This window comes from Salmo salar, chromosome 11 (genome assembly GCF_965601325.2).
Source record: "Salmo salar chromosome 11, fSalSal1, whole genome shotgun sequence".
NCBI lineage: Eukaryota > Metazoa > Chordata > Actinopteri > Salmoniformes > Salmonidae > Salmo > Salmo salar.
Genome location: NC_138301.1, coordinates 85,296,476 through 85,323,544, shown reverse-complemented (window position 1 = coordinate 85,323,544; position 27,069 = coordinate 85,296,476). Strand labels below are relative to the sequence as shown.

The following is a 27,069-nucleotide window of genomic DNA, read 5'->3' as shown; positions in this document are numbered from 1 at the left end:
CCCTCAAAAGAGAGGTTTACTCACAGTCAGAGACGGGGGGCTGGGTGGGTGGGCTTACAGAGGGGTCAGGTGCTGAAGGAAGGTCTATGGTGTCCATGGGTATCTTCACTGGAGGAGGGAGGGGACTCTTGGGCTGTGGCAGAGGGGGGGGGGGGGACAAGGGGAAAACTATCAGCATGCAGGAGGAACTGACAGAGGAGTGGCTTAATAGAGACGTGAGGGATGATGCCCCAAATACACACACACACACACATCCAAGCACACGCTCACACTGCATGCTTAAATCTAAGCAGAATGGCTGAATTCTACTACACAGACAGGATTGAACCGTGCAGGTGAAAGTTGGAGGGAGAAAGACATCAAGACACACACACACACACACACACACACACACACACACACACACACACCACACACACACACACACACACACACACACACACACACACACACACACACACACACACACACACACACACACACACACACACACACACAGACCAACCAACATCGAGGCAGACAGACAGGCAATAGTAAGTGTTATACAGTGCCTTTTCAGCAACACTGTGGGACAGAGAAAAGAGAAAGGTATTAGTCAGAGATAACAATCCGAGGACAACACACATCGATATAAACACTAAACAAAACAGATGGAGCCTCTCCTACACACCACACTGCCATTACATCCTACTCCCACTGTCATTCTGGCACTGTGTGTGTGTGTGTCTGCTAGTCCTCGTCTCTCACCTCCTCGTCGCTCTCCGGCTCTGCTGCTTTGGTCCTTTTGTTGTCTTTCTTTTTCTTCCCATCCTTCTCCTTCTTCTTGTCCTTCTCCGGCAGGATGTCGTCCAGCCAGGCCAGGTCGTGTTGAGAAAACATCAGGTCCATCATCTTACGCACCACCATCAGACCCAGGATCTACACATCGAAAAAAGTATGTCTCCCCATCAATCTATGCACCACACACATACACACGTTTACAATGGAAAGAAGGTATAACCAAACGCGCTTCAGCCCAGCTTACATGTAAAAGGGGAAATGAGGTACTAGACTGAGGGATTTGAAAATCCCTAAAACATTCCTTACCCCAGGATACTTCCACTGGTGACTATCCGGGAGAATAAAGAAAAGAAGCACTCTGCTTGCTGCATAAAGCTGATTACTGATCCCGTCAATAAATCTATCAGATTTATGCAGCAGCAGAGTGCTCCTTTTCTTTATTGTGCCGGATGGTCACCAGTTGAGGGATCCTATGGTAAGGAATGTTTTTTTTACATTGACATTTTAGTAATTGAGCAGACGTTTTTATCCAGAGCGACTTAAAGTTAGTGCATTCATCCTAAGATAGCTAAGTGGGACAACCACATACTGTATCACAGTCATAGTAAGTACAATAAAGTAGCAAAATCAGCAAAGTTCAAGCTAGTAAAGGGGCAGATGCTGTGGGATTATTCAAGATACTCTTTGTAGAAGCAGGTTTTCGGATGTTTTTGGAAGATGGGCAGGGACTCTGCTGTCCTAGCTTCAGGGGGGTTCCACTATTAGGGTGCCAGGACAGAGAAGAGCTTGGACTGGGCTGAGTGGGGAGCTGCGCTCTCGTAGGAGTGGGAGGGCCAAGAGACCAGAGGTGACAGAACAGAGTACTCGGGTTTGGGTGTAGGGTTTGAGCATAGCCTGAAGGTAGGGAGGGACCGTTCCTCCTGCTGTTCCATAGGCAAGTATCATGGTCTTGTAGTGGATGCGAGCTTCGACTGAAAGCCAGTGGAGTGTGCGGAGGAGCAGGGTGACATGGGAGAATTTGGGAATGTTGAACACCATTCGGGCTGCAGCATTCTGAATAGGTTGCAGGGGTTTGATGGCACAAGTGGGGAGCCGAGCCAACAGCGAGTTGTAGTCCAGACGGGAGATGACAAGTGCCTCGATTAGGACCTGCACCACTTCCTGTGTGAGGCAGGGCCGTATGCTACGGATATTGTAGAGCATGAACCTGCAGGAGTGAGTCACTGTTTTGATGTTTGAAAAGAACGGCATGGTGTTTTCCAGGGTCACGCCGAAGGTTCTTTGCACTCTGGGAGGGGGACATTGTGGAATTGTCAACCGTGATGGAGAGGTCTTGGGAGTGGGCAGGCCTACCCCGGGAGGAAAAGCAGCTTCGTCTTTTCGAGGTTGAGCTTGAGGTGGTGGGCCAACATCCAATCTGAGATATCTGCCAGGCACGCAGAGACGCGTGTCGCCACCTGGTAGGAGCGGCGTTTCAGGTAGGATGCAATTCAAGAGTGTGAAAAGCCTGAGATGCCCAGCCCTAAGAGGGTGGAGAGGAGGATCTGATGGTTCACGGTTTCGAAGGCAGTGGATAGATCTAGGAGGATGAGAACAGAGGCGAGAGAGTCAGCTTTGGCAGTTCGGAGAGCGTCCATGACACAGAGAAGAGCAGTCTCAGTTGAGTGAACCGTCTTGAAGCCTGACGGGTTAGGGTCAAGAAGATCGTTCTGAGAGAGATAGCGAGAGAGTTGGTTAGAGACAGCATGCTCAAGTGTTTTGAAAATAAAAGAAAGAAGGGACACCGGTCTGTAGTTTTTTTTATGTCAGAGGGACTGAGTGCTGATTTCTTGAGGAGGGGAGCGACTCTGGCCAGTTTGAAGTCAGAGGGGATGGTCAGGGAGGAGTTGATGAGGGCAATGAGAAATGGGAGGTCTCCAGAGATGGTCTGGAGAAGGGAGGAAGGGATGGGGTCGAGCGGGCAGGTAGTCGGGTGGCCGGACCTCACTAATTGCAAGATTTATTCTGAAGAGAGAGGAGAAAGGCGTAGGGTAGTTTTGTGTGAGTGGGACCAATGGACTCTATAGGCTGAGTGAATGAGGACCGGATGTCGTTAACCTTCTTTTCAAACTGGTTGACAAAGTCGTCCGCGGAGAGGGAGGGGGAGGGGTGGAGGATTAAGGAGAAAGTCGAAAAGAGTTTCCTAGGGTTAGAGTGATAGAAAGTGGTTTTAGCAGCAGATACAGAGAAGGTAGAGATGAGGAAGTGAAAGGGTGATAGGTCCTCCGGAAGTTTAGTTTTCCTCCATTTTCGCTAGGCTTCCCGCAGCCATCTTCTGTAAGCTTGCAATGAGTCACTCGGAAGGGAGGTCCGAGCCGGCCGGGAGAAAAGGGGACAGTGCAAGTCATAGGATGTGGAAAGGGAGGAGAGTAGGATTGAAGAGGCAGAATTAGGAAACAGAGGGGGGAGAAGGATTAAGCAGAAGTGAGAGATAATAGGACAGACAAGGAGAGAATAGTGGGAGAGAGGGAGTGAAGATTGCAACGGCGCATGACCATCTGGGTAGGGGCTGAGTGGCTAGGGTTGGAGGAGAGGGAGACAGAAAAGCAAACACAGTAGTGATCAGAGACTTGGAGGGGGGTTGCAGTGAGATTAATAGGCAAACAGCCTCTATTAAAGATAAGGTCAAGCATATTACATGCCTTGTGAGTGGGAGGAGACTGGGAAAGGGTCAGGTCAAAAGAGGCAAGGAGAGGGAAGAAAGAGTTAGAAAGAAATTCATTGAAGGCAGACGTAGGGAGGTTGAAGTCGCCAAGTACAAAGAGCGGTGAGCCATCGTCAGGAAATTAGCTCACCGAGCTCATTGAGGAACTCTTAGGGGACCTGGTGGGTGATAGATAGCAACAATGTTAAGCTTGAGTGGACAAGTGACAGCATGGAATTCAAATGAGGAGATGGACAGGTGTGAGGGAGAAAAGAGAAAATCTCCACTTAGGAGAAATTAGTAGCCCGTTGCCACCACCACCACGACCAGATGCTCCCGGACTATAAGAGAAAACGCAGTCAGATGAAGAGAGAGCAGCTGGAGTATCAGCTTTCTCTGGTGTGATCCATGTCTCCGTCAGGGCCAAGTCAAGGGACTGAAGGGCAGCATAGGCCGAGATGAACTCAGCTGTCTTGACCACAGATCGGCAGTTCCAAACGCTGCCAGAGACTAGGAATTTCACATGGATTGTGCACGCAGGGTACACTAAATTAGAAGGTCTATAAAGCCTACAGGGAAAGGAGTGAACAGGTATAGAAAACACACACATAGTTGCCAAAGCTACAAAAGAGCAAAACGAAATAATCTGAAAATAACTACCGTAAATTCCGGACTATAAGCCGCAACTTTTTTCCCAGGCTTTGAACCTCGCGGCTTAAACAATGACGCGGCTAATATATGTATTTTACCCGCTTAAAAAAAAAAAAAAAAAAAAAAACACATTCTGTGACGTGCTCAGTTTTTGGGCAAAATGAAGCTTTCATTAGACCAATGAAATTGCCGAACGGGTTAAGGTCAAATAACTTTTTTGTTTACTGTTTAGATTAAATCGAGCGTTCTCAAACTTCCCATCATTCTGATTACGGTAGTCATTTTGTCACCCTCATCATGGCAAAGACACGGAGAAATGCATATGATGCAGCTTTCAAGTTGAAGGCGATTGATCTGGCTGTTGGAAAAGGAAATAGAGCTGCTGCACGGGAGCTTGGTCTTAATGAGTCGATGATAAGACGTTGGAAACAGCAGCGTGAGGAATTGACTCAGTGCAAAAAGACAACTAAAGCTTACTGCTAATTTTTTATTTTTTGTTATAAGCCGTGTTTCGTTGAAGCCTATTTATTTTTGTTACAAGCCGTGTTTTGTTAAAGCCTATTTATTTTTGTTACAAGCCGTGTTTCGTTAAAGCCTGTGTAAAGTTAATTTGTTTCAATGTACCGGTAGGCACCTGCGGCTTATAGACATGTGCGGATTATTTATGTTCCAAATATATATATTTTTTTAATTCAGTGTGTGCGGCTTATATTCAGGTGCGCTTAATAGTCCGGAAATTACGGTAGGTAAGATAGTCAAATGAGAGAGTGGTGTGGAGTCTTCCTCTCTTTCCTTCCTCGAACAACTCGGCAGAACAACTCGGCCCGAATCGCCTTTGTTTCAGTGGCGGTCTTAGTTTAGCGATGAGACCGCCGCTGAGAAAACAGGGTAGACTGAAGTACTAACACTAATTGCCTAGCTGAGGCGAAGAGCACACCTCCTGGTACTAATTACTGATTGCCTAGGAGAGGAGTGTGAAGGAACGTTTTATGTTTGTGCTTTTCCAATAACCAATTTGACTGGGTTCATACAAGTGACTGATTGATCGTGCCTGGGAGGAATCTTCACTATCAGTCTAAGCAATTTGGCAGTACGCCCAGAACAAAGGGATATCTCGGTTTCAAGGTCTCAGCTTGGAGAGAAGAAGCCTCGTGAGGTATTGGTCGGTCACATGCATGAACCAAAACGTTAATGATGAATTCATTATGAATAATGAATCATGCAAGTCATGCAAACATAACCTGTCTTTGTAAGCAGTATATAAGAGAACTAATGGGACTCTCCCGCCCGACGTGTACTATGGTGCATTCAGTGTGTTGGAACCTCTCCAGCTTGCTGATAATAAAGAATGATTCATTTAATATTGACTTCAGGGTGTCGCTGGTATTGAATTTCCACGACACTACCCCTCCAACACAGACATATACACACACAGAGTGATCACCATGACAGGGAAGATGATGGCAGCTACGGTAGACTTGAGGGTCCAGAGGACAGCCAGACAGATAATCTGGACCAGGGTGAAGAGATGGACCCTCCTCAGAGGAACGTGACGCAGGAAGGAGAAGTCTGGCTGGTGCTTGGCTGGCATCAGGTACAGCTTGATGCGTTCCCAGAACTAGGAGGGAGAGAGGAGGTGGGTGAGTACGTACACACACACACACACACACACACACACACACACACACACACACACACACAAATGTACCTGTATTCCTGCGAGTGAGGCTACTCCCATGTAGAGGAAGACACCGTAGAGAACAGGCATGGGGATGTACTGGGGGGGAAACACAATATACAGGTTAACACAATCCTCCATAACACCACCCACTATGTGATGTGGAGGCCCATTCTCTCACTGACTCACCTGAAGGACAGGGGCTAGGAAGATGGAAACTCCGGTTAAGACAAACACCAGAATACCCGTCAACCTCTGCTCCCTGTAAAACACACACACACACACACACACACACACACACACACACACACACACACACACCACCCCCCCCCCCCCCCCCCCCCCGTCAACCTCTAACACACTCACCCTGTCACCCACTATATCTCTCCTCACTCACACAAACCCCGTATCCCTCCCTACCTGACTCCCAGGAACTGGGGCTGCTCTCCTGGGGCGCTGGACTCACTCTCCATCTTCAGAGAGTCGATGTGGGCGATGGAGATGACAGTAGCAGCCACGTACCAGGGCAGGCCCAGGAAGGAACACACTGCCATCAGAATACCCACCCAGAACAGATCCAGATGGTACCCACAACCTTTCTGTTGGAGGGAGAAGGAGGGGAGGGCGAAGGAGGAGGGGGAGAAGGAGGAGAGAGAAGGAGGGCAGCGGAGAGAGGAGGGGAGCGGAGAGAGGAGAGGAGAGAGAAGGAGGGGACGAGAGAGAAGGAGGGGAGGAGAGAGAAGGAGGAGAGGGAGAAGGAGTGGGAGAGAGAAGAAGGAGGGGAGACGGAAGGAGGGGAGTGAGAAGGGGGAGAAGGAGGGGGAGGAAGTAGGAGGGGAGAAAGACGGGAGGGAGAAAGAGGAGAGGGAGAAGGAGGAGAGGGAGGAGGAGGAGAGGGATAAGGAGGAGAAGGAGAACGAGGGGAGGGAGAAGGAGGGGAGGGAGGAGGAGGAGAGGGATAAGGAGGAGAAGGATGGGAGGGATAAGGAGGAAAAGGAGAACGAGGGGAGGGAGAAGGAGGAGAAGGAGGGGAGGGAGGAGGAGGAGAAGGAGGGGAGGGGAGAAGGAGGAAAAGGGAGAACGAGGGGAGGGAGAAGGAGGGGAGGGAGGAGGAGGAGAGAGGAGGGGAGAGAAAGGGAGGAAAAGGAGAAGGAGGGGGAGGGAGAAGGAGGGAGAAGGAGGGGAGGGGAGGAGGAGGAGAAGGAGGGGGAGAGAAAGGGAGGGAGAAGGGGAGCAGAGAGAAAGGGAGGGGAGAGGTAGCATTCAAGAGTTATTGTGTTGTTGTTGTGTTCATGGTTGTATTTCATGGTTATTGAATGGCCCTGTTTATGTTGAATTTATATTTATGTTCCTGTTTTTGGGGGGGGGAAGACAGCTCAGAACAGAGTGTGATGGAGAGGATTCGCCGACGGGCTACGCTCCCTTGGGAACGACAGGCCTAAGTAAGTAAGTGTGTTCATGGTTGCAGTTGTGTTGTGTTGTCATTGCGGCCACACTGTACCTTGAGTTTGTTCTCTTTGCGGTTGACGATGACGGCGCTGATCTGTTGGTCCATGAAGATGAGGATGGTGACCAGGAGGGCAGGGACGCCGCTGGCAACATATACCCACCACGGGTTCTTACCAAACGGCATCACCACCCAGCCACGGTCTGGACGCGTCGGCTACAACACACACAAACATTTATGTAACCTTTATTTACACAGGGAGTTACTTTGAGGCCCAGGTCTTTTTTCAACTGAGTCCTGTATGGTGCTTTACACACACACACACACACACACACACACACACACACACACACACACACACACACCACACACACACACACACACACACACACACACACACACACACACACACACACACACACACACACACACACACACACAATGTCATGCAATTTACATGCATCACTAAATCCAACAAAAAGACACATGCAACTCAAACACATAGGCCAAAATCAAACATATTGAATCACACTGACAATGCATGCATCTGTGAATCACGCACACAGACACATTGGGTTAAGGGTCAGAAATACCTGAAACTCTGTGGGTACAATTAGTTTGGGTGTGTCCAGCCCTACAAGCATATCCAGACCCACAAACGTCATGATTGACATGAAGATGGAGAAATCACTGATCAGCTTCCTCAGCTAGGCCCACCCACACACACAGATAAACAAGCAGACAGACAAAAAGAGGGGCGGAAGAGATGGAGAAAAAAAGACAGAGAGGTACAAAACAAATACACCGACAGAAGAGAGGGATGAAATAAAAGAGAGAAGTGTGAGTATCAGTATGTTAATGTCTCAAAATCATTCATTTAAACAGCCTTTTTATCCTCCGAATAATTTCAGGAAGAAGGAAGAGATAGCGAGGGAGAGAACGAGCGGAAGAGAGGGCGTGATGGAGTGAGGGATGAGGGGAGGAGAGAACCTTGACTTCAGTGGGCACGTGCAGTTTGGGTGTGTCCAGGCCTAACAGGTAGTCTATCCCACAGAACACCAGGATGGAGATGATGATGGAGAAGTCGCCAACCAGGGAACGGCACTGGAGCACAGACGGGAAGAGGACGGACGTGGACAGGAAAGCACAGGGTGGGGGACGATCGGGGGGGAGGGGTAAAGTGGGGAGAGTTGACAGTCAAGGGAAGAGGTTGAGTTTACGTTACCTACCCATCACGCAGAATGTAATAAACACCAAACAAAGATACCCCTGCATCCCATGTCTCACATTCTATGTCCCCCTGTGTCTCTCACCTTGGTAGGGAAGTAGCGGCTGGTCTTGAACTTCTTGAGGGAGACGGTCATGGAGTAGGTGCCGAAGAACAGGATAAAAGATATGAGGGCCAGGTCAGGGACGTACTTACACGCGTTCCCCAGCAGGGCGCCGCCATACTTCACACACTCCTTCTTACTCAGCTGACTCCAGTCCAGACCTGTTAAGTTATACTACACAGACAGAAGGAGAGAGAGAGAAACAAGAGAAGAGGGAATACAGAGTAGTGCAGAAACGAACGTGGACAGGCAGCACAGTGCTGCTAGTCCTGTGACTATGTTAAGTCCTACAGTCTATTTTTGGACAAAGGCAGACTGTCCCCCATAGACTCAACCATCTGAGAAACAGATGAGTGAACGAGTCCCCGTTAGCTCCCGAGCCACTTACCAAATCAGTCATGTTATCGTCCGCTAGTGGAACTGAAACATTAAAAGCCATTGCAGCAGCTGTTAGAGAGAGAGAGAGAGAGAGATACAGAGAGAAGTCAGGTGCCTCAACTAGATTACATGATGCCAGTTATATGGGAACATGACTGATTTGTAGCGTGATGAAGCAGTATACTCACTCAGATAGCAGCCAGAGAGAGAGAGAGAAGCAGAAACAGACAGCACACGCATCAGTTACAGTAGTTAGGAGGGCGAACACAGAGAGTACAAGGGATGGCAGGTAGACTCGAGGTTAGAGTGTTGGGCCAGTAACCGAAAGGTGGCTGGTTCAAACACCGGAGACGGCAAGGTGAACAAAAATCTGTTGCTGTGCTCCAGGGGCTCTATACAATGGAGACCCTGCTCATGACCCCACTTCCTGCGGGTGTCTCAGGGGGAGTAGGAATATGCAAAAAAAAAAAAAAAAACATATTTTCATTACACACTTGTGTGTAACAGACAAATATAAGCACCCTCCCCAAAGCATTATTATTATAGTATACACATCCCCCAAACTAGGGGATCCGTCTAGAGTAAGAATGTCAAGGATGTGAACTTCCTAAACTCTCCTGCAGATGGCAATACTGCACTTCATTGGTGTCAGTTCTAGTGAAGCGCCCAATTAAGAAGGAGAGGGGAGGAGAGGAGGGGGACACTGAGGAGAAACGGGAGAAGTGGCAGGAGGAAGAACGGGAGAAGAGGAAGAACGATATGAGGAGGAGAGACAGCAGCAGAAGAAAAGGAGAGGAGAGGCTCACCCTGGTCAGGTGCAATACAGTCACACCTGTAGGTGGTAACGTAGTCGGGCTTGAAGACACGGTTGATGGGGTAGTACTTAAAGGAGCCCACCTGCAGTAACACATTACGGAAACAGTTAACCTGTTAGGGCTAGGGGGCAGTATTGACACGGCTGGATAAAAAACGTACCCGATTTAATCTGGTTACTACTCCTGCCCAGTAACTAGAATATGCATATAATTATTGTGTCTGTGAGTATAACAGAACTCCTATGGCAGGCCAAAACCTGAGAAGATTTCAAGCAGGAAGTGGCCTGTCTGAGAAGTAGTGTTTCATCTTGGCTCTTTTTATTGAAGACTCAGGATCTGTGCAATAACGTGACACTTCCTACGTCTTCCATAGGGTCTCAGAGCCCGGGAAAACGTTGAACGATATCGAGGCAGGCTCTGGCTGAAACACTTTATCGCTTTTGGCAAGTGGCCGCTCAGAGTACTATGGGCTTAGGCGCATGCCCGCTTCGACCGAATGCTTTCTTTTCCTTTGTCTGTTTATCTAAACGCAGATTCCCGGTCGGAATATTATCGCTTTTTTATGAGAAAAATGGCATAAAAATTGATTTTAAACAGCGGTTGACATGCTTCGAAGTACGGTAATGGAATATTTAGAATTCCTTTGTCACGAATTGCGCCATGCTCGTCACCCTTATTTAGCCTTTAGGATAGTGTCTAGAACGCACGAACAAAACGTAGCTGTTTGGATATAACGATGGATTATTTTGGACCAAACCAACATTTGTTATTGAAGTAGAAGTCCTGGGAGTGCATTCTGACGAAGACAACAAAGGTAATAACATTTTTCTTATAGTAAATCTGACTTTGATGAGTGCTAAACCTGCTGGGTGTCTAAATAGCTAGCCCTGTGATGCCGGGCTATCTACTGAGAATATTGCAAAATGTGCTTTCACCGAAAAGCTATTTTAAAATCGGACATATCGAGTGCATAGAGGAGTTCTGTATCTATAATTCTTAAAATAATTGTTATGCTTTTGTGAACGTTTATCGTGAGTAATTTAGTAAATTCACCGGCAGTGTTCGGTGGGAATGCTAGTCACATGCTTGTCACATGCTAATGTAAAAAGCTGTTTTTTGATATAAATATGAACTTGATTGAACAAAACATGCATGTATTGTATAACATAATGTCCTAGGGTTGTCATCTGATGAAGATCATCAAAGGTTAGTGCTACATTTAGCTGTGGTTTGGGTTTATGTGACATTATATGCTAGCTTGAAAAATGGGTGTCGATTATTTCTGGCTCGGTACTCTGCTGACATAATCTAATGTTTTGCTTTCGTTGTAAAGCCTTTTTGAAATCGGACAGTGTGGTTAGATTAACGAGAGTCTTATCTTTAAAATGGTGTAAAATAGTCATATTTTTGAAAAATTGAAGTAATATCATATCTAAGGTATTTGAATAACGCGCCACAGGATTCAACTGGCTGTTGAGTAGGTGGGACGCAAGCGTCCCACCTAGCCCATAGAGGTTAAGGCACCGCGGGAGTGTGTGCGCGCCCTTGTCAGCGAGCGCGTGCGCCCGTGTGTGTGTGTGTGTCACCCACCATCTTCTTGATGGCGTCGGAGATGAAGATGAAGGAGATGAGGCTGGAGAAGCCCTCCTCGGTGAAGCGGGTGATATATTTGATGATGTAACTGGCATCCGTGGCGACCAGGATCAGACACTGCAGACAGGAGTGGAGACCAATCCACAGACGCAGCTCCATGTAGTCTATAGTGTTAGACCTGGGACACACATACACACCAGCATCAGAAGAAACAAACTAAGTGCACAAAAGAAGGATCAGACAGATGCAGTGTGTGTGTGTGTGTGTGTGTGTGTGTGTGTGTGTGTGTGTGTGTGTGTGTGTGTGTGTGTGTGGCTCACTTGCAGAACTCGTAGAGCAGTTTCTCGAAGATAAGGATGGGTCCAGTAGAACTGAGAATGATGAGAGGCTGACCTCCTAACAGACAGAACACTGTCCCTGCTAACGCTGTACCCAGGAAACTCTCCATCACACCCTGCCACAGGGAGAGAGGGGAGGGGTAGAGGAGTTGAGACCGGTGTGTAACTTACGTGTGTTGGTGTGTGAGTGTGTGTGTGTGGGTGTACCTGGTAGTTGTCTGTGGCGTCCCCCAGCAGGCCTCCGAAGGTGATGGCGTTGGTGATGCAGCCCAGGTAGATGAACAGAACAGCGGAGATGGACTGGATGTGAAAGCCCTGGGAGAAATCACTAAGGATCCACGGGACCTTCCTCTTAATGTCCAGCCACAGGCCTCCACAGAACCTGGGACACACACACACACACACACACACACACACACAGGTAAGCCCCCCCCTGGCTTGTTCTATTGGCCCCTGCTTAAAATGTTTTTTATTGGTTTCAAATGACAATTGTGATGCCAGAGTGCCTGCATGTTGCTTTGGGGACTTGGAGATTCAATTATAGGAAAGTAGACCTCCCAGCACTCCCGTACCTGCCAGTGAATTGCAGTTCCTCTCCCAGTTCGTGGGGGGTGGGCATCTCCTCGTCCTCTCCTCCTCCTGGCCCTCCAGCCGTCCCGTTCACCTGGCCTAGCTCGTTCAGATTCAGCACAGACTTCCTTTTGGGTAGGGGGGTGGAGGTTCAGTGTTGAGTTTGGACTAACTAACAGACGAACTAACCCAGGAAGAATAGCTGCTGCTTATACGACATCTAACAGGGATCCAAATAAACAAAACTTAATTCAATGTTTCAATTGATCAGTCAGTCACTAAATACATACAGTTTGTACCTCATGTCAGCAGAGGGGACCTTCTTGGGGGGCTCAATGCGTATTTTGGGGTCCCACTCCCCTGGGGGCAGAACGATGACCTCATCCAGAAACTCATCAATCCCCGCGATCAGGTCGTCACGGTCCCGGGCTTTATACGCCACGTCACTGAACAACTGACGGGACAGCAGAGTACACAGTTATACACGGCATATGATGGTGTGTGTGTGTGTGTGTGTGTGTGTGTGTGTGTGTGTGTCTGTGTGTATGTAAAATAAAGAGGACAGAGTTGAACTGCAGAGCCCTGTCTGTAACATACTGACTGAGTGCGTAAGGTAACATATCCACTGAATATCTTGAGGTTATGAAAAAAAATAAAAAATATGAAAACAATCAATAAAAACGTTTGTCCCTCATTGTTTTTTTTTTTTGTGACTTGACTCCAAAAAAAAAAGATTTGCTCATTCTTACGTCATCCACCATGAGCGTGGCGATAGCTCGGCCAATCTCGTTGTAGGACTTGCCTTTGCCATGAGGACCCAGCAAGACAAACAGAAACCTGCCAGGAGACAAGGGGTTAACACAGCTGGACAAAACACACACACACACACACACACACACACACACACACACACACCTGGTAGGTACTGGGACCTCGGTCAGGCCTCCCAGTGTGGTAGCTTGGGCCAGACGTACGAACGCTACAAATGGTTTATCCAGGAAGTCCACTTCTCCAATCAGAACGTTAGACGCCTCTGCATCACGAGGAATCTTCTTCATGAACTTGTTTTTCATCTGGGGGGGGGGGGGGCAGGATGGTAGAGAAAAGAGAGAGAGAGAATGGAGAGAGAGGTGGCAGAGGAACATGAGAGATGTATTTAGAGACCAAAGAGAGACCAGGGCTGCATTCCAAACACGTAAAAGACACACGCTCTCCCCTCAGGCCTCAAATTAACTGGACACTTCTGATGACGTATCATGACTTATGATTGCCGACACTTGCAGGGCGAGGGAAGAATGAATGAATTTTAAAATGGACCGCCCTTGCCCGGAAATGTGTCACTCGTTCGTCCCACGGTTGTGTTTTAAGTCATCAGGGAACCACCGGTAGCTGTTGTGTGTGCTTTATATGCCCTACAGTCAATTATGATTGCATTTCATATCTTGGCTAGAAGAGAAGGCATCCTCTGATATCAGGTAAATCGAAAATTACAATGTATAAATGTGATGTCAGGGAAAGTTGGAATGCGCTAGCTAACGTTTCCAAAAGCTAACCAAACAAAAACATCATTACTTTTACGAGACGTGTTTGTGCCGTCATGTGCATTAGTAGCACAATTCCTAACTTCTTCACGTTCGTTTTTGTTTACACTTGAATGTTGACTTCTTCATGTTGATGGCGGTTTTAAGCTTTGGCAGACTTTTCTTAGCGGATGTACAATCATTGCGAATTGAATTATGGGGCATTTCAATAACCTAACGAAGGCTATTGTAGCCAAAATACTGTCTATTATAGTGCACGAATAAAGCACTTAGGAACAGCTAAATGTAAAGGCATGTCTTACTCTACTGTAATGTCACACGGCAGAGTGGCTGAAGTTCTGTCATTATTATGTCAGTGTTGATATCTAATCAATAGCTGATCACTCACTGCATGTGATGCATAGGACACGAGGCACACACACACACACTCCAATGGTACTGTAGCTCAATATTGCCACACACACACACACACACACACACACACACACACACACACACTCTCCATTGGCCAATCAATACTGCTGCATACTTTACTGATACAAAAATCACACAAAGCTCAACTCTCAATGCGGTAAACATGCCTCGCTCCTACCTCCCAGTAGCACGTGGAAGTGGAGTGGTTGATGCTGAGCTCAAAATCACCTGCTAATCTTTTAGTGTTGCTTTCAGAGTCAAATCACTTTCTGCCTCTCTCTATATATCTCTCCCCCCCTCTCTCTACCTCTACCCCCTCTCTCTCTCTTGACCCCCTCTCTCTCGCTACGTCTCTCCCTCCCCACCTCTCGGTCTCTGTGACCTACAAACTTTTAGAAAAGAAGGTTCTATCTAGTGCCTGAAAGGCTTCTTCAGCTGTCCCCACTTGAGAACCCTTTGAATAACCCTTTTGGGTGGAACCCTTTTCACAGAGGGTTCTACATGGAACCCAAAAAGGGTTACTCAAAGGGTTTTCCCATTGGAGATTGCTGAAGAACCCTTTTGGAATCCTTTTTGCTAAGAGTGTTCTCTGGTAGTAATTTACTGCCTCGAACATGACGTAAACAATACCTCTATTCAGTATAACAGTCTACTTCAAGGAATACCTCCCCCTTTCTCTCTCTGTGACCTAGTCAGGTGCTGGTTAAAGCCGGGCTGTCAAAGCTCCTACATGTACAGAAGTTTGAATATGAGGACGTGGATGTGTGTTTGTGTGTGTGTGGCAGGCAGTTCAAAGTGACCGGAGGGTTATTAATGGGGCTAGTTAAGTTACTTTCTAAATGTAATCTGTTACAGTTACTATACTGAACAAAAATATAAAACGCAACATGTAAAGTGTTGGTCCCATGTTTCATGAGCTGAAATAAAAGATCCCATTCATTTTACATACGCGCAAAAAGCTTATTTCTCTCAAATTGTGTGGACAAATTCATTTACATCCCTGTTAGTGAGCATTTCTCCTTTGCCAAGATAATCCATCCACCTGACAGGTGTGGCATATCAAGAATCTGATTAAACAGCATGATCATTACATAGGTGCACCTTGTGCTGGGGACAAGGTGCACCTATGTAATGATCATGCTGTTTAATCAGATTCTTGATATGTGCAGTTTTGTCACACAACACAATGCCACAGATGTCTCAAGTTGAGGGAGCGTGCAATTGGCATGCTGACTGCAGAAATGTCTACCAGAGCTGTTGCCAGAGAATTGAATGTTAATTTCTCTACCATAAGCCACCTCCAATGTTGTTTTAGAGAATTTGGCAGTATGTACAACCGGCCTCACAACTGCAGACCTTATGTATCCATGCCAGCCAGGACCTCCACATCCGGCTTCTTCACCTGCTGGATCGTCTGAGACCAGCCACCCGGACAGCTGATGAAACTGAGGACTATCTGTTTGTAATAAAGCCCTTTTGTGGGGAAAAACTCATTCTGATTGGCTGGACCTGGCTGCCCAGTGGATGGGCCTGGCTCCCAAGTGGGTGGGCCTATGCCCTCCAAGTCCCAACCATGGCTGTGCCTCTGCACAGTCATGTGAAATCCATAGATCCGGGCCTAATGAATTTATTTCAGTTGACCGATTTCCTTATATGAACTGTAACTCAGTAAAAATCGATAAAATTGTTGCGTTTATATTTTTGTTCAGTATTGTTTAGTTATAATCAGTAATGTAACTTTCGGATTACCCAAACTCAGTAAAGTAATCGAATTGCTTTCAGTTACTTTCAGATTACTTCCCATTAAGAGGCATTAGAAGACAGAAATTAATATTACAAATCTATTCCAGGATAAATCAGTTTACCTAACTTGCCATGAATGGACATTGCATTTTCCTTTATAGGTTGGTTTTGTAGGCTTCGTCTAACCCATTGCTTTCTACTACAGATAATAATACGATTAGGTTATATCTTTATATTAAAATCCAAAGTCTGTCAGAATTCCAGTCATTCCATTTAATTTAATGTGCCTTGATCTTCAAGAATATGATTTGGAAATATAGATTAGCCAAATTGTTTTACTGAAGATTAACCCCAAAACTAAGGACTTATTAGCCTACTCTTTTGTTTATTATTCTGTTGTCATGGAGGACTGATTGGGCTCATTGCTTCGAGTTGAAAAATAAATGCTGCTCTCATGGAATGGCATGCTTTGAGCACTACCGAAAAGTGCTATTTGCATATGAAAAATGGATGCCATATGCTGCATTTGCTATAGGTCTATTGCTTGTTTTTGTTGGTGACACTTTGATATCTAGATCATTTGCAGCTGTTTAAAAGGCGACTCCACAGTTCCCGAACGCCGGCCCCGCCTCGGGTCCCGGTGGGCCGGAGAAATGTAAACACTCTCAGAGTAATAGACAGATCTATGGGTGCAAGGACTGACCATCCATGATATCAACATTGTTTTAACCATGTTATGAGGCTATACAGTGTTTGTTTACATTGACAATGTTTACAAAAATTTGAGAAAAACAAGCTTATATTTTGGGTTCTCTTTATGTTTGTATTTTATTATTTGTATTTATTATGGATCCCCAGAAGCTGCTACTCTTCCTGTGGTCCAGTAATATTAAGGCCATTTACATACAGTTGCTGGGCTGCTGGTTTTAAACATTACACATGATTACCCACTACTACAACACATCTACAATACACAGGAAGTTGGTGGCAAACGTAAACTTGCACTTTCTTTCAATGCTGATCTGAATGTCATTGAGAAAACAGAAAAGGTGTCAAATATTTTCTTCCCGCTCAAACATCCTTTGGGAATTTAAAAGTAATCCTCAAAGTAATCATCTCGTTTTTCAAAAGTATTTCTAATCTGATTACAATATTTTTGCTGGTAACCTAACAGATCACATTGACCGTTTTTTTGTAATATGTTACTCCCCCAATCCTGGTTATTAAGCCACTGTATGGGGGAGTAAATCATTCAAGTGGACTCAGATGGTGTATTGTATGTGTGTGGCTTTGAAGTCCCCCAAACTCTGTCAGGGTGGGCATTGACCCCCTACACACACTCAGCGTTCCCCCCCCACACACACACCATCTCCATCCACAGCTAAACAATAACACCCAAATCTGTCCTTTGGCCCACGTCGAAAGGAAAAGCAAGTGACTCACATGAGAACAGTAATATTCTTTATCCTGCTCTCCCTCTCTCTCCCTCTCATTTTTGACGGGTGGACGCACCCAAACAATTAAGCCGAGACGAACAACAGGAGCTTAGGGTTATGCAATGTAATAACTTTCCCTTCACACACACACACACACACACACACACACACACACACACACACACACACACACACAACAATGATCTTTGGTGTTACCTGGTCTGTGCTCGGCTTGTCTGAAATGTCGTTCATGCTTCGGCTTTGCGCGGGATCTGAAACGTCATATCAAAAGCAAGTAGACACACACCACTTTCTATTGCACTCCACACAAACTCGCATGCACAATAACATGCTCACACGATTCCCCTATTGACACCAACGAATGACTTCGGTGGGTGATAGTCTGAGTTAAAAAGACTCGAAGTTAGCAATCTCCTCAGCGTATTCACAGGTCGAGAGTTTGTGTAGTGCCCGTTTAATTTTGGACGTTGTGTGGAAGAGGCAGCAGTAGACGTCTCCAACCCATCTTTGTAGGCAAATACCAGCTATAGGTATAGTGTGAATGCATCTTTCTGTGGCTCTGTAGATGGCTTGGGGGTGTGAGCAGAGCTTGCCTGATTATTTCCCCCAAAAGCTGATTTATGATTTAGGGACAAATTAATTAGCAGAGAAAGAACAGGAACATACCTCGGTTAGGACCCCCCCACACACGCACACAAAAATGGACCCACTGTGTATTTAGTCCTGCGTAGCCAGACCTTGGGCAATGGCACATTCAAAGATTGCGGAAGTAAGCTGTACAGCTCAAGAGACTACTGTGGAGCTCTCCGAAATACAGGGTGACCAAAAACTAGCACACTGAAATCACACACATATCTCTATGAGGTTATGAGGTTAGATATGTGAATTAAAAACACATATCTCTATGCGGTTAGCCGTCAGAGACGGGAAAGAGGATGAAAGAATATTAGTTTGCATGTATACACGTGTGTCTATGCATTGAGTGTGTGTGTGCCAAGTCGCTCTGGATAAGAGCGTCTGCTAAATGACTTAAATGTAAAATGTAAAATGTGCCTGTGCACTTGAGTGTGTCCGTACACGCGCAAGCGTGCCCGCGTGTCTATGTGTCTGTGCGCTTGAGTATGTGCGTGCGTGCAGACTCACGCAGGCGGCCAAGGCTGCCTGACTTGGCTCGTAAGTCCTCTGTAGAGTGATGGAGGCCAGAGGCTGAACTAGGAAAGCGACTGACGTTACTACGACTGACATTATGAACAGACTGGGGACTACGGCCTAGAGAGAGAGAGAGAGAGAGAGAGACAGAGGGAGGGAGGAGAGATGGAGCGCGAGTAAGGGGAGAGAGGGGGAGAAAGAAAAAGGGGGAGAGACAGGAGGGGGGGAGAGAAGAGGAGAAAAAGGTGGAGGAGAATGAGAAGAGAAAGGTAGGAGTAACAGAGGAGAGACGGTGAGGCAGTTTGTGAAAAGAGGAGAGAGAAAATATTATCGCTGTATGAGTCAAATCAGCATGATACTACGACAGAGGTGAAAATCAACAAGATCACACAACACAGCAAACACACTCTCACTCACTTGTGGGGGAGTTGTTTGATTTGCCCATGTCGGCTAGCGAGAGGTGGATGGGTTTCTTATGCTGGTGGCGATGTTTCCGTAGCAACACAAAGCTGACCTTCTCCCTCAGTTCTGGACCAATCAGACCGTCTGCCACCTGGCGATCCACGATGTCATCTGGGGTCAGAGGTCAGGGTGAGAGTTCAAGAGTCAGTTGTGCTCAATCCCAAGTCAACCCTTAGCCCCTGTCCACTTCCTTATGCTCTTCCAACTGGCCTATCAGAGGGCAAGATGGATTTTAACCATATTGCTTACACCTATAAAAATCGTTTGAGTCTCCCGAAGTGCACAGGGCATAGGGAGGACTAGGGCTTGATTTGGGAATGGGCCATGGTCTGGGTCACACACACACACTCACCCACTATCTGTGGCAGGGAGTATCCCTCCAGATCCAGCAGCACACTGCCAGTCTGGATACAGGTCCTCAGCTCAAACAGACTGTGGAGGGTCAGGGTGGACACATGGGGCTTACTCCACCTCTCTCCTCCCTCCTCCACCTTCTCTTCAAACTTCACCCACCTGGAGAGGAAGGAGAGAAACCCCATGAAGCCTTTCGACGTCTGGTTATTAAGGCAGGGTGGACCGACACCAGCTCCGTGACACTACTGTAGGGCTTTGCTGCTAACACTCTTCTAATGAAAACTATCTACAGGTTCCCTACCAACACCTCCCCCTAAATCCTACCTAAAGCCCCCCGACAATCTCAAACTAATGAGGGCACACACTCCAGGGTGGACACACACAAATGGTTGAGGTGTGTGTGTGTGTGTGCGTGTGTGTGTACCTAGCAGACTCTTTCCACTCCATCTCGTCTCCATCGTGTTGCAGCGTGTCCATCTCCGTAAACAGAGTGGGCGTCGGCATGTCGTCATCTTCACCCAGGATGTAGCGCAGCCTCTCCGCCGCCGGGGACACTGGGAAAAGGAGTTGACGAGAGAAGAAATATCAAGCTATATAAATAGAATTAAAACACGTATGCATCTACGCCTCAAACACATTTACTAACAGTGTGTGTGAGAACTGTATAAGATATTCCACTAGGATGTACGGCTGATTGACAGTTGATGCAACAGCTTTGGATTGCCGTGACACCGTGTACTAAACTAGGGCATCAAGTTATCAGAAGTCTAAAAGAATGTGTGTGTTTATTTCTTTGCAACTATTAGGAACCATTTAAAAATGTTTTGCCCACAACTGTAACTGAATAGGACTGGAAAACTGCAGTACGACCAACCGGGTCTCTCAGAATTTCCTGTCGGTGGATCAAAGCTCATTAACATGCTCCTAGCCCCAGGGCTCTAATAACACTGCCATCACACCACTGTGTGTGTGTGTGTGTGTGTGTGTGTGTGTGTGTGTTTTGCGTGTGTTGCTCCGCTCCTGGTGGTCCTAATGAAGCTTACTTTGATCCTGTGTGAGTTCCCTTTGACCCCTAACCTAAAACAACACCTCTAATCTTCAACCCACTCACACCCCCGTCAGTCACAGAGTCTCAGTCAATGTGGGTAAATACTCCCCCCCCCTGCACCCCTCTATACAGCTCATGAATAACAGCCAATGAATAACCTTCCTCTCGTCACTGGGTAGCTAAGCTAAACAGCACACTGCCTAAGAGCACTGCCCAGCACTGGCCAAGAGTTAGCCAGCGTGAACACATGGAAAGATCCTGTTTCTAAGAGATTACTGCCCACTGAGCACACACTGGTTGAATCAGCGTTGTTTCCACATAATTTCAATAAAATGACATTGAACCAATGTGGAATAGATGTTGAAATGACGTCCGTGCCCAGTGGGTGAGGACAGACATGCAGATCTCGAGACCCATAGTTTCTACAAAATGAAATCAATTATAGTTGACAGAGAGGGAGTGAGAGAAAAAAACAGAGTGAATCGGAGAAAGAGAGAGAGGACAGACAGAGAAAGAAAGACTGGTCCTACAGAGAGCACTGAGGCGAGTGGGCTGCTCTTGACCTCAGACTCCAGTCAAAGACAAAACAGACACCTTGCTATGGTTCTTCACCTTAGATTCAAACTATCACGCGAGAACTAATCTATGTTCAATCTACCCGTGGGACCGCTCAGTAACATCCCAGGGACCGGTGCCGGTCCAAAGACCAGAGGTTGAGAAACACAGGCCTCATATGACATTCCCAATGCCACGCCCATGTGACAGTGACAGACACCTATTACATGCAGGCTGTTGTTCAATGTCATTCATGAAAATCATTTCCAACATGGCGACGGTGACCATATACCTGACAAGTCACCCCTGACATTCACCCAAATAAGAACCAAGACTCAACCAAGTCTTACTACACAGCAATGACACCAACAACATCGTTATAATAAGAAAGCAAATAAACATTAAGATCGAGCTGTCCCCTCCATTCTCTTCCTGTTCTCTGTACCTCCTCCCCTCCTCTCTTCCTGTTTTTTTTTTACCTGTGTGTGAGCCAGGCAGTGTCCAGCGAGAGGCCATACTGGAGGTGATGGAGGAACCGGAGTCCTCCATGACTAACCACTGGAACCACAACCAGACTTTCACTATACACCTGTACTCCCAGCAGCTCAGAGAAAGATATCCCCAACCGGCTGATAGGTCAACACACTACAGGAGGCTGCTGTCAATGTCCGTCCAGCCCAGAGAGGTAGCACCCTACTATTCTCGCGGTACCAGACAAGACCCCGACACCGTATTCCCGTTTGAAAATTGGCTTGTTCTGGAGAAAACTAGAGATGCTGGAGTCAAGGCTAGACCTCCACTGACGGGACAACTAGGAGAAGAGTGGACACACTCCTTCTTTCCTTCCTCTCCACAACTTTCCTGCTCTCTCCCGTTCCCCCTCTCAACGCGTTGCTCTGTTGTCGTCCTCTTCTTATAGCTTTACGCTCTTCTCTTTTCGCCAACTCTGCCTCAACACCATTCGCTATCCAATAGGCCTTCGTTGTTTAGTGAGCCATGTTTTGCCGTGTGTGGGATGGTGTGTCGTCAGTCAGAACCCAGCGGTCCAAAGGGCTGCACACTGTTCTGTGTGTTCCGTCCTGCTCCGGAATTGTTTTCCTGTGGAGTTGTTTTGGTCTGCTTTAATCTGAAGCAGAAATCCACTGAAATCTCCAGAGCAGCGAAGGGCCAGAGGCTTAAGAGGCCAACACACACCCCACAGCACCCTGAAGCACCCTCCACCCCCTGACGCACACACACACACACATGCATGCATGGACACACACACACACATGCACCTGCGCACACACCCACCGCAGCAGCCTCAAGTCCCCTTAACCCTGTGACACACATGCGTGCACACAACTACAGCGACTTCCTTCCCCTTTTGTGTCCGGGTTCTTCTCCTTGCATCCTTCCATCCCGGGATCTATACTCTGATGAGTAAAATGACGTGACATATTTCTCCTGTGGAACTGGGGCAGTGGACCCCCTTGAACACATACGCACGTACGTGCGCGCACACACACACACACACACACACACACACACACACACACACACACACACACACACACACACACACACACACACACACACACACACACACACACACACACACACACACACACACACACACACACACACACACACACACACACACACACACACACACACACACACACACACACACACACACACACAGGACCGGTGGTATACCAGGGTTTGAGTTCCTCAGCTCTAATCAGCTTACCAGCTTCAAAACGGCTGGTCTCCACGGGAACAGGAACCACGCTTTGACACATTCATTACACGCACACGTGCAGACACACACACACACAACATGCCTGGAAATGACAGGGGATCATTCCTCAAGACAGCGACAACTGTGGCTGGTCATATACTTCTCACACGTGTGTACTACTTAAAGTGCGTGTGGCCGCACGTGTAAGTCTGTGTGCGTGCGTGTGAGTGCCCACCTGTGGAGTCAGGGTCAAATATGTCATGTTGCTCCTGCTCCTCTTCCTCTTTGTAGTGTTCCTGGTAGTCATGGTGATTGTCGTGGTGTGTGTGTTCGTGACGTGTGTGTTCATGTTGTGCGTGTTGGACGCGGTGTGTGTGGTGTTTCTCTTGTTCGCGTTGGGAGCGGTGTTTACGGCGTCTCCTTTTGCTGTAGCCGTGTGTTACCGGAACACCAATATACACAGGCTGGGGTTCTGAGAGAGACAGAGAGAGTAGACAGTAAGGAGGAGACAGAGAGATGGTTACCATCCACACAACACTATTTTCCAGAACCCTTTTCTTGACTTACTGAACGGACACACGTCTGCTCCTTCCGTACATTGGACAATGCACACACTGAACAACTGTGTGCGTGGCCACTCACCCTTAACGTCTTCCTCATATCGGTGGTGACTCCTACTTCTACCTCCCTGCCAATCATGTGCCATCCTGAGAGAAAGAAAGAAAGAAAGAAAGAAAGAAAGAAAGAAAGAGAAAGAAAGAAAGAAAGAAAGAAAGAAAGAAAGAAAGAAAGAAAGAAAGAAAGAAAGAAGAAAAAAGAGAGACATTCAATTCTACAACCACTTAAAAGGAAGCAATTCCCGAACCTTCCATAACAAAGCCATCATCTACAGAGAGATGAATGTGGAGAACAGTCCCCTAAGCAAGCTGGTCCTGGGGCTCTGTTCACAAACACAAACAGACCCCACAGAGCCCCAGGACAGCAACACAATTAGACCCAACCAATGAGAAAACAAAAAGAGAATGACTTGTGTCACGGCTCCTCCTCTGCAGTGCAGGGGCGGTTTCTCCTGCAGGCAGAGGAGGGTCGTTAGTGATTGGAGCTGGTGTGATTGGAGCCACCTGGGCTCAGGGTATTTAACAAACTGCTCCACTAACTTCTCTCTGGCTTGGCTTGCGCTCTCTCCCTGCTCCTCCAGGTATGATCCTGTTTTGTTTGTTCCTTTGTTGGTTTATTTATTTTCCACTCAGTCATGTTTACACACACATATTCACGCATCCATGCACCCTACATTATGACATTTCCACACCTCATTCCTTTTTCTTTGTTTAGAATTAATCGTTTTGTTTTATAATAAAGAACATTTTGAATTGGCCTATACTGGTTGTTGATGTCCTCTCATTTTTTCCACAGGCTATGAGCCGGCCTGTGACACTTGACACATTGGAAAAAATTGACAAAAAAACTGAGCAAACTAGAATGCTTTTCGGCCCTAAACAGAGAGTACACAGTGGCAGAATACCTGACCACTGTGACAGACCCAAACTATAGGAAAGCTTTGACTATGTTCAGGCTCAGTGAGCATAGCCTTGCTATTGAGAAAGGCCGCCGTAGGCAGACCTGGCTCTCAAGAGAAGACAGGCTATGTGCACACTGCCCACAAAATGAAGTGGAAACTGAGCTGCACTTCCTCACCTCCTGCTAAATGTATGACCATATTAAAGACACATATTTCCCTCATGTTACACAGACCCACAAAGAATTTGAAAACAAGATGCCAGATGGCATCAAAGCTCAGACCTCAATCCAATTGAGAATCTGTGGTATGACTTCAAGATTGTTGTACACCAGTGGAACCCATCCAACTTGAAGGAGCTGGAGCAGTTTTGCCTTGAAGAATGGGCAAAAATCCCAGTGGCTAGATGTGCCAAGCTTATAGAGACATACGCCAAGAGACTTGCAGCTGTAATTGCTGCAAAAGGTGGCTCTACAAAGTATTGACTTTGGGAGGGTGAATAGTTATGCACGCTCAAGTTCAGTTTGTTTTGTCTTATTTCTTGTTTCACAAAAAATATTTAGCATGTTCAAAGTGGTAGGCATGTTGTGTAAATGAAATGATACAAACCCCCAAAGAATCTAGGGGGGTGGGGGGGTGAATACTTTCGCACGCCACTGTAGCCTCCAAGATCTTCAAACACTTAAGTAGAATAGGCTAGAGAAGTTAAGCCAGGTCTCCCTGATTATTTATCTCAATGGGATTTCCTGGTTTAAATTATGGTTAAAGGGATAACCCTGTGACTGTCCGTTCAAACCACACAGCAATCTGGTAACCCTGGAGATCAATTGGTGACTGACTGATTGAGAAAACTCAATGGAAAACCACAGCTGCCCTGAGGATGACGACACAACAGAGTAATGAAGAGGGAGACCAGTGTATGGGCACATGCTCAAGGAATTTCCCTCAAAAAGATCTGTAACATGATGCACAGTTAATAATCCACCCCAACTCCTTTCCCATAGACACTTCTTACAGATCTGAAAGGGTTGGATTGGTCTAAGAAATATGGCGGAAACTCCATTTGGCCTAGGTGGACCCATACTTTCAGGCTTAAAACCAATCTGATTCTTTCAGATCTATGAAAAGTATCCGGGGGGGATAGGGGTTCATTTCTGACTGGGCAATAGTGTATGCAGTGAGACAACATACGCAACAGATATGTAATAATTTTACATCTGTGCCCCTGTGTGTGTGTGTCACACTCACACAGTGTTTTTCTAGGCTGATCAATGTCCTTCACACCCAGTGATCAGGAGCTCAGGGCCCAGCTGGTGATCAGGACTGACAGAGGTATTGATCAGCCTAGAAAAACACTGTGTGAGTGTGACACACACACACACACACACACACACACACAGGGGCACAGATGTAAAATCATTACATATCTGTTGCGTATGTTGTCTCACTGGACATAAATGTGAAGGACATGTTTCACACCCCACATACACCCTAGTTGCTATTCATTGGAAGATGGAATACTTTGGACTGATTAGGCCTACTAACAATCCCAGCGGTAGGCTTACAGCTGGGGTGCCCAGCTCTGGTCCTTGAGCGCCCTGCTTATTTGGTGTTTGATTCCTTTGATTTAGAATTATTTTCTACCTGGCAACCAGGTGTATGCATTTTCATTCAATAACATTTACTGATTAATTAAGTAGCAGGGAGAAATTAAATCCAGCAGGACTGTGGAGCTGGAGGGCCTGAGTTTTGCATCCCTAGTCTTCATCCTTCACTGCATCACAATTCTCACATTAGTCAAATTAGGGTCATTCCATTCAGTTTACTTCCTGAATTGAAATGGAATTGACCCAGACCCTTACCCTGGTAATGAGGTAGAGCAGATTGCGCAATCAACCCATGCCAATAGTTCAGAGTCCCTGCCACTATTACAACCAACTGGCATTGAGCTAAAACCCGAGATGATAGGATTCTAAAATCTCTCAGATCTATTCTCAGACCTCCAGCTGTCGCACATATTATACTCTCCCCACAACAGCACACCTGATTCAACTTATATGGTAATTATCAAGCCCTTGATTTTGTCAGGTGTGCTGGTGTGTGGCTAGAACACATATGTGCCCTGAACCATGATAACTTCTTTCCACAGTGAACTAACAAAGCCACACAACTAGCGGAGAAACAGCTCATGTTCACAATGTTCATGTACTGTAGCTCATCTGGCCATGGTATGCTATATCAGTACTCGTCTCATATGTAATAATGATATGCAGGTACTCTATCAAATGCTCTCCTGTCTTTTCAATATGATCCCCAAAGGCTTTAAATAACGTAATAAATGCAAGTAATTGTTGGGCCAGCTTTCCAAACCATCACTGATCAATTAGATCTATTGATTAGGATTTAAAAAAATATATACTCTCATAATGTTTCATTAAACCCATTCGTCTCCAACAACAGAACTCCAACAACAGAAAACTCTCATGGGCAAACAGCAGAATCTGGCCAAACCTTTTAAACAAAGAAGTTTACCGTCTCTCTCTCTCAAACAATAAAAGAGGGTCTATTCAGGCAGACCAGTTTGCAAAGAAAACATATTCTCAGCCAATCAGACATAAAAGGAGAAAAAAACTCAAACATGTTTTGAACACCATTCACAAGAGGCAATCAGAACGTATTACCTGAGCAGAGGGTTGGACTTGAGCTGAGAAGAGTGTTGCAGTAATGGAGATGCAGGTCTCAATGTCACTCTGGGCTCCGCTGCTTCCAACTGTGCTGTGGCAGGGCCAGATAGTTGTAGGATCTCCTTCCTGTGTGTGTGTGTGGACTACCCTGTACCAGGG

General features: G+C 46.6%; 1 protein-coding gene across 5 annotated transcripts; it reads right to left on the bottom strand.

The window, feature by feature from the left end:
* LOC106562986 (electrogenic sodium bicarbonate cotransporter 4) lies at positions 1–27,069 on the bottom strand. Of its 5 annotated transcripts, none has more exons than XM_014128162.3 (26): positions 26,908–27,068; positions 23,353–23,417; positions 22,946–23,182; positions 19,809–19,938; positions 19,383–19,543; positions 18,986–19,141; positions 18,563–18,688; positions 17,615–17,670; positions 13,180–13,337; positions 13,014–13,101; positions 12,564–12,718; positions 12,267–12,392; positions 11,902–12,076; positions 11,677–11,810; positions 11,354–11,534; positions 9,755–9,845; positions 8,959–9,017; positions 8,553–8,744; positions 7,833–7,946; positions 7,294–7,455; positions 6,213–6,391; positions 5,982–6,054; positions 5,823–5,891; positions 5,559–5,732; positions 748–918; positions 1–133 (listed from the first exon to the last, which is right to left on the bottom strand). In XM_014128162.3, the coding sequence occupies exons 2-26, from the start codon at positions 23,414–23,416 to the stop codon at positions 17–19; spliced, it is 3,348 nt and encodes a 1,115-aa protein (XP_013983637.1). In that variant the 5' UTR covers position 23,417; positions 26,908–27,068; the 3' UTR covers positions 1–16. The 5 variants fall into 5 exon arrangements, with proteins under 5 accessions (XP_013983637.1, XP_082814241.1, XP_013983636.1 ...); XM_082958115.1 differs by having other exon boundaries at positions 8,959–8,990; XM_014128161.3 differs by lacking the exon at positions 7,833–7,946 and adding an exon at positions 8,230–8,343 and having other exon boundaries at positions 26,908–27,067.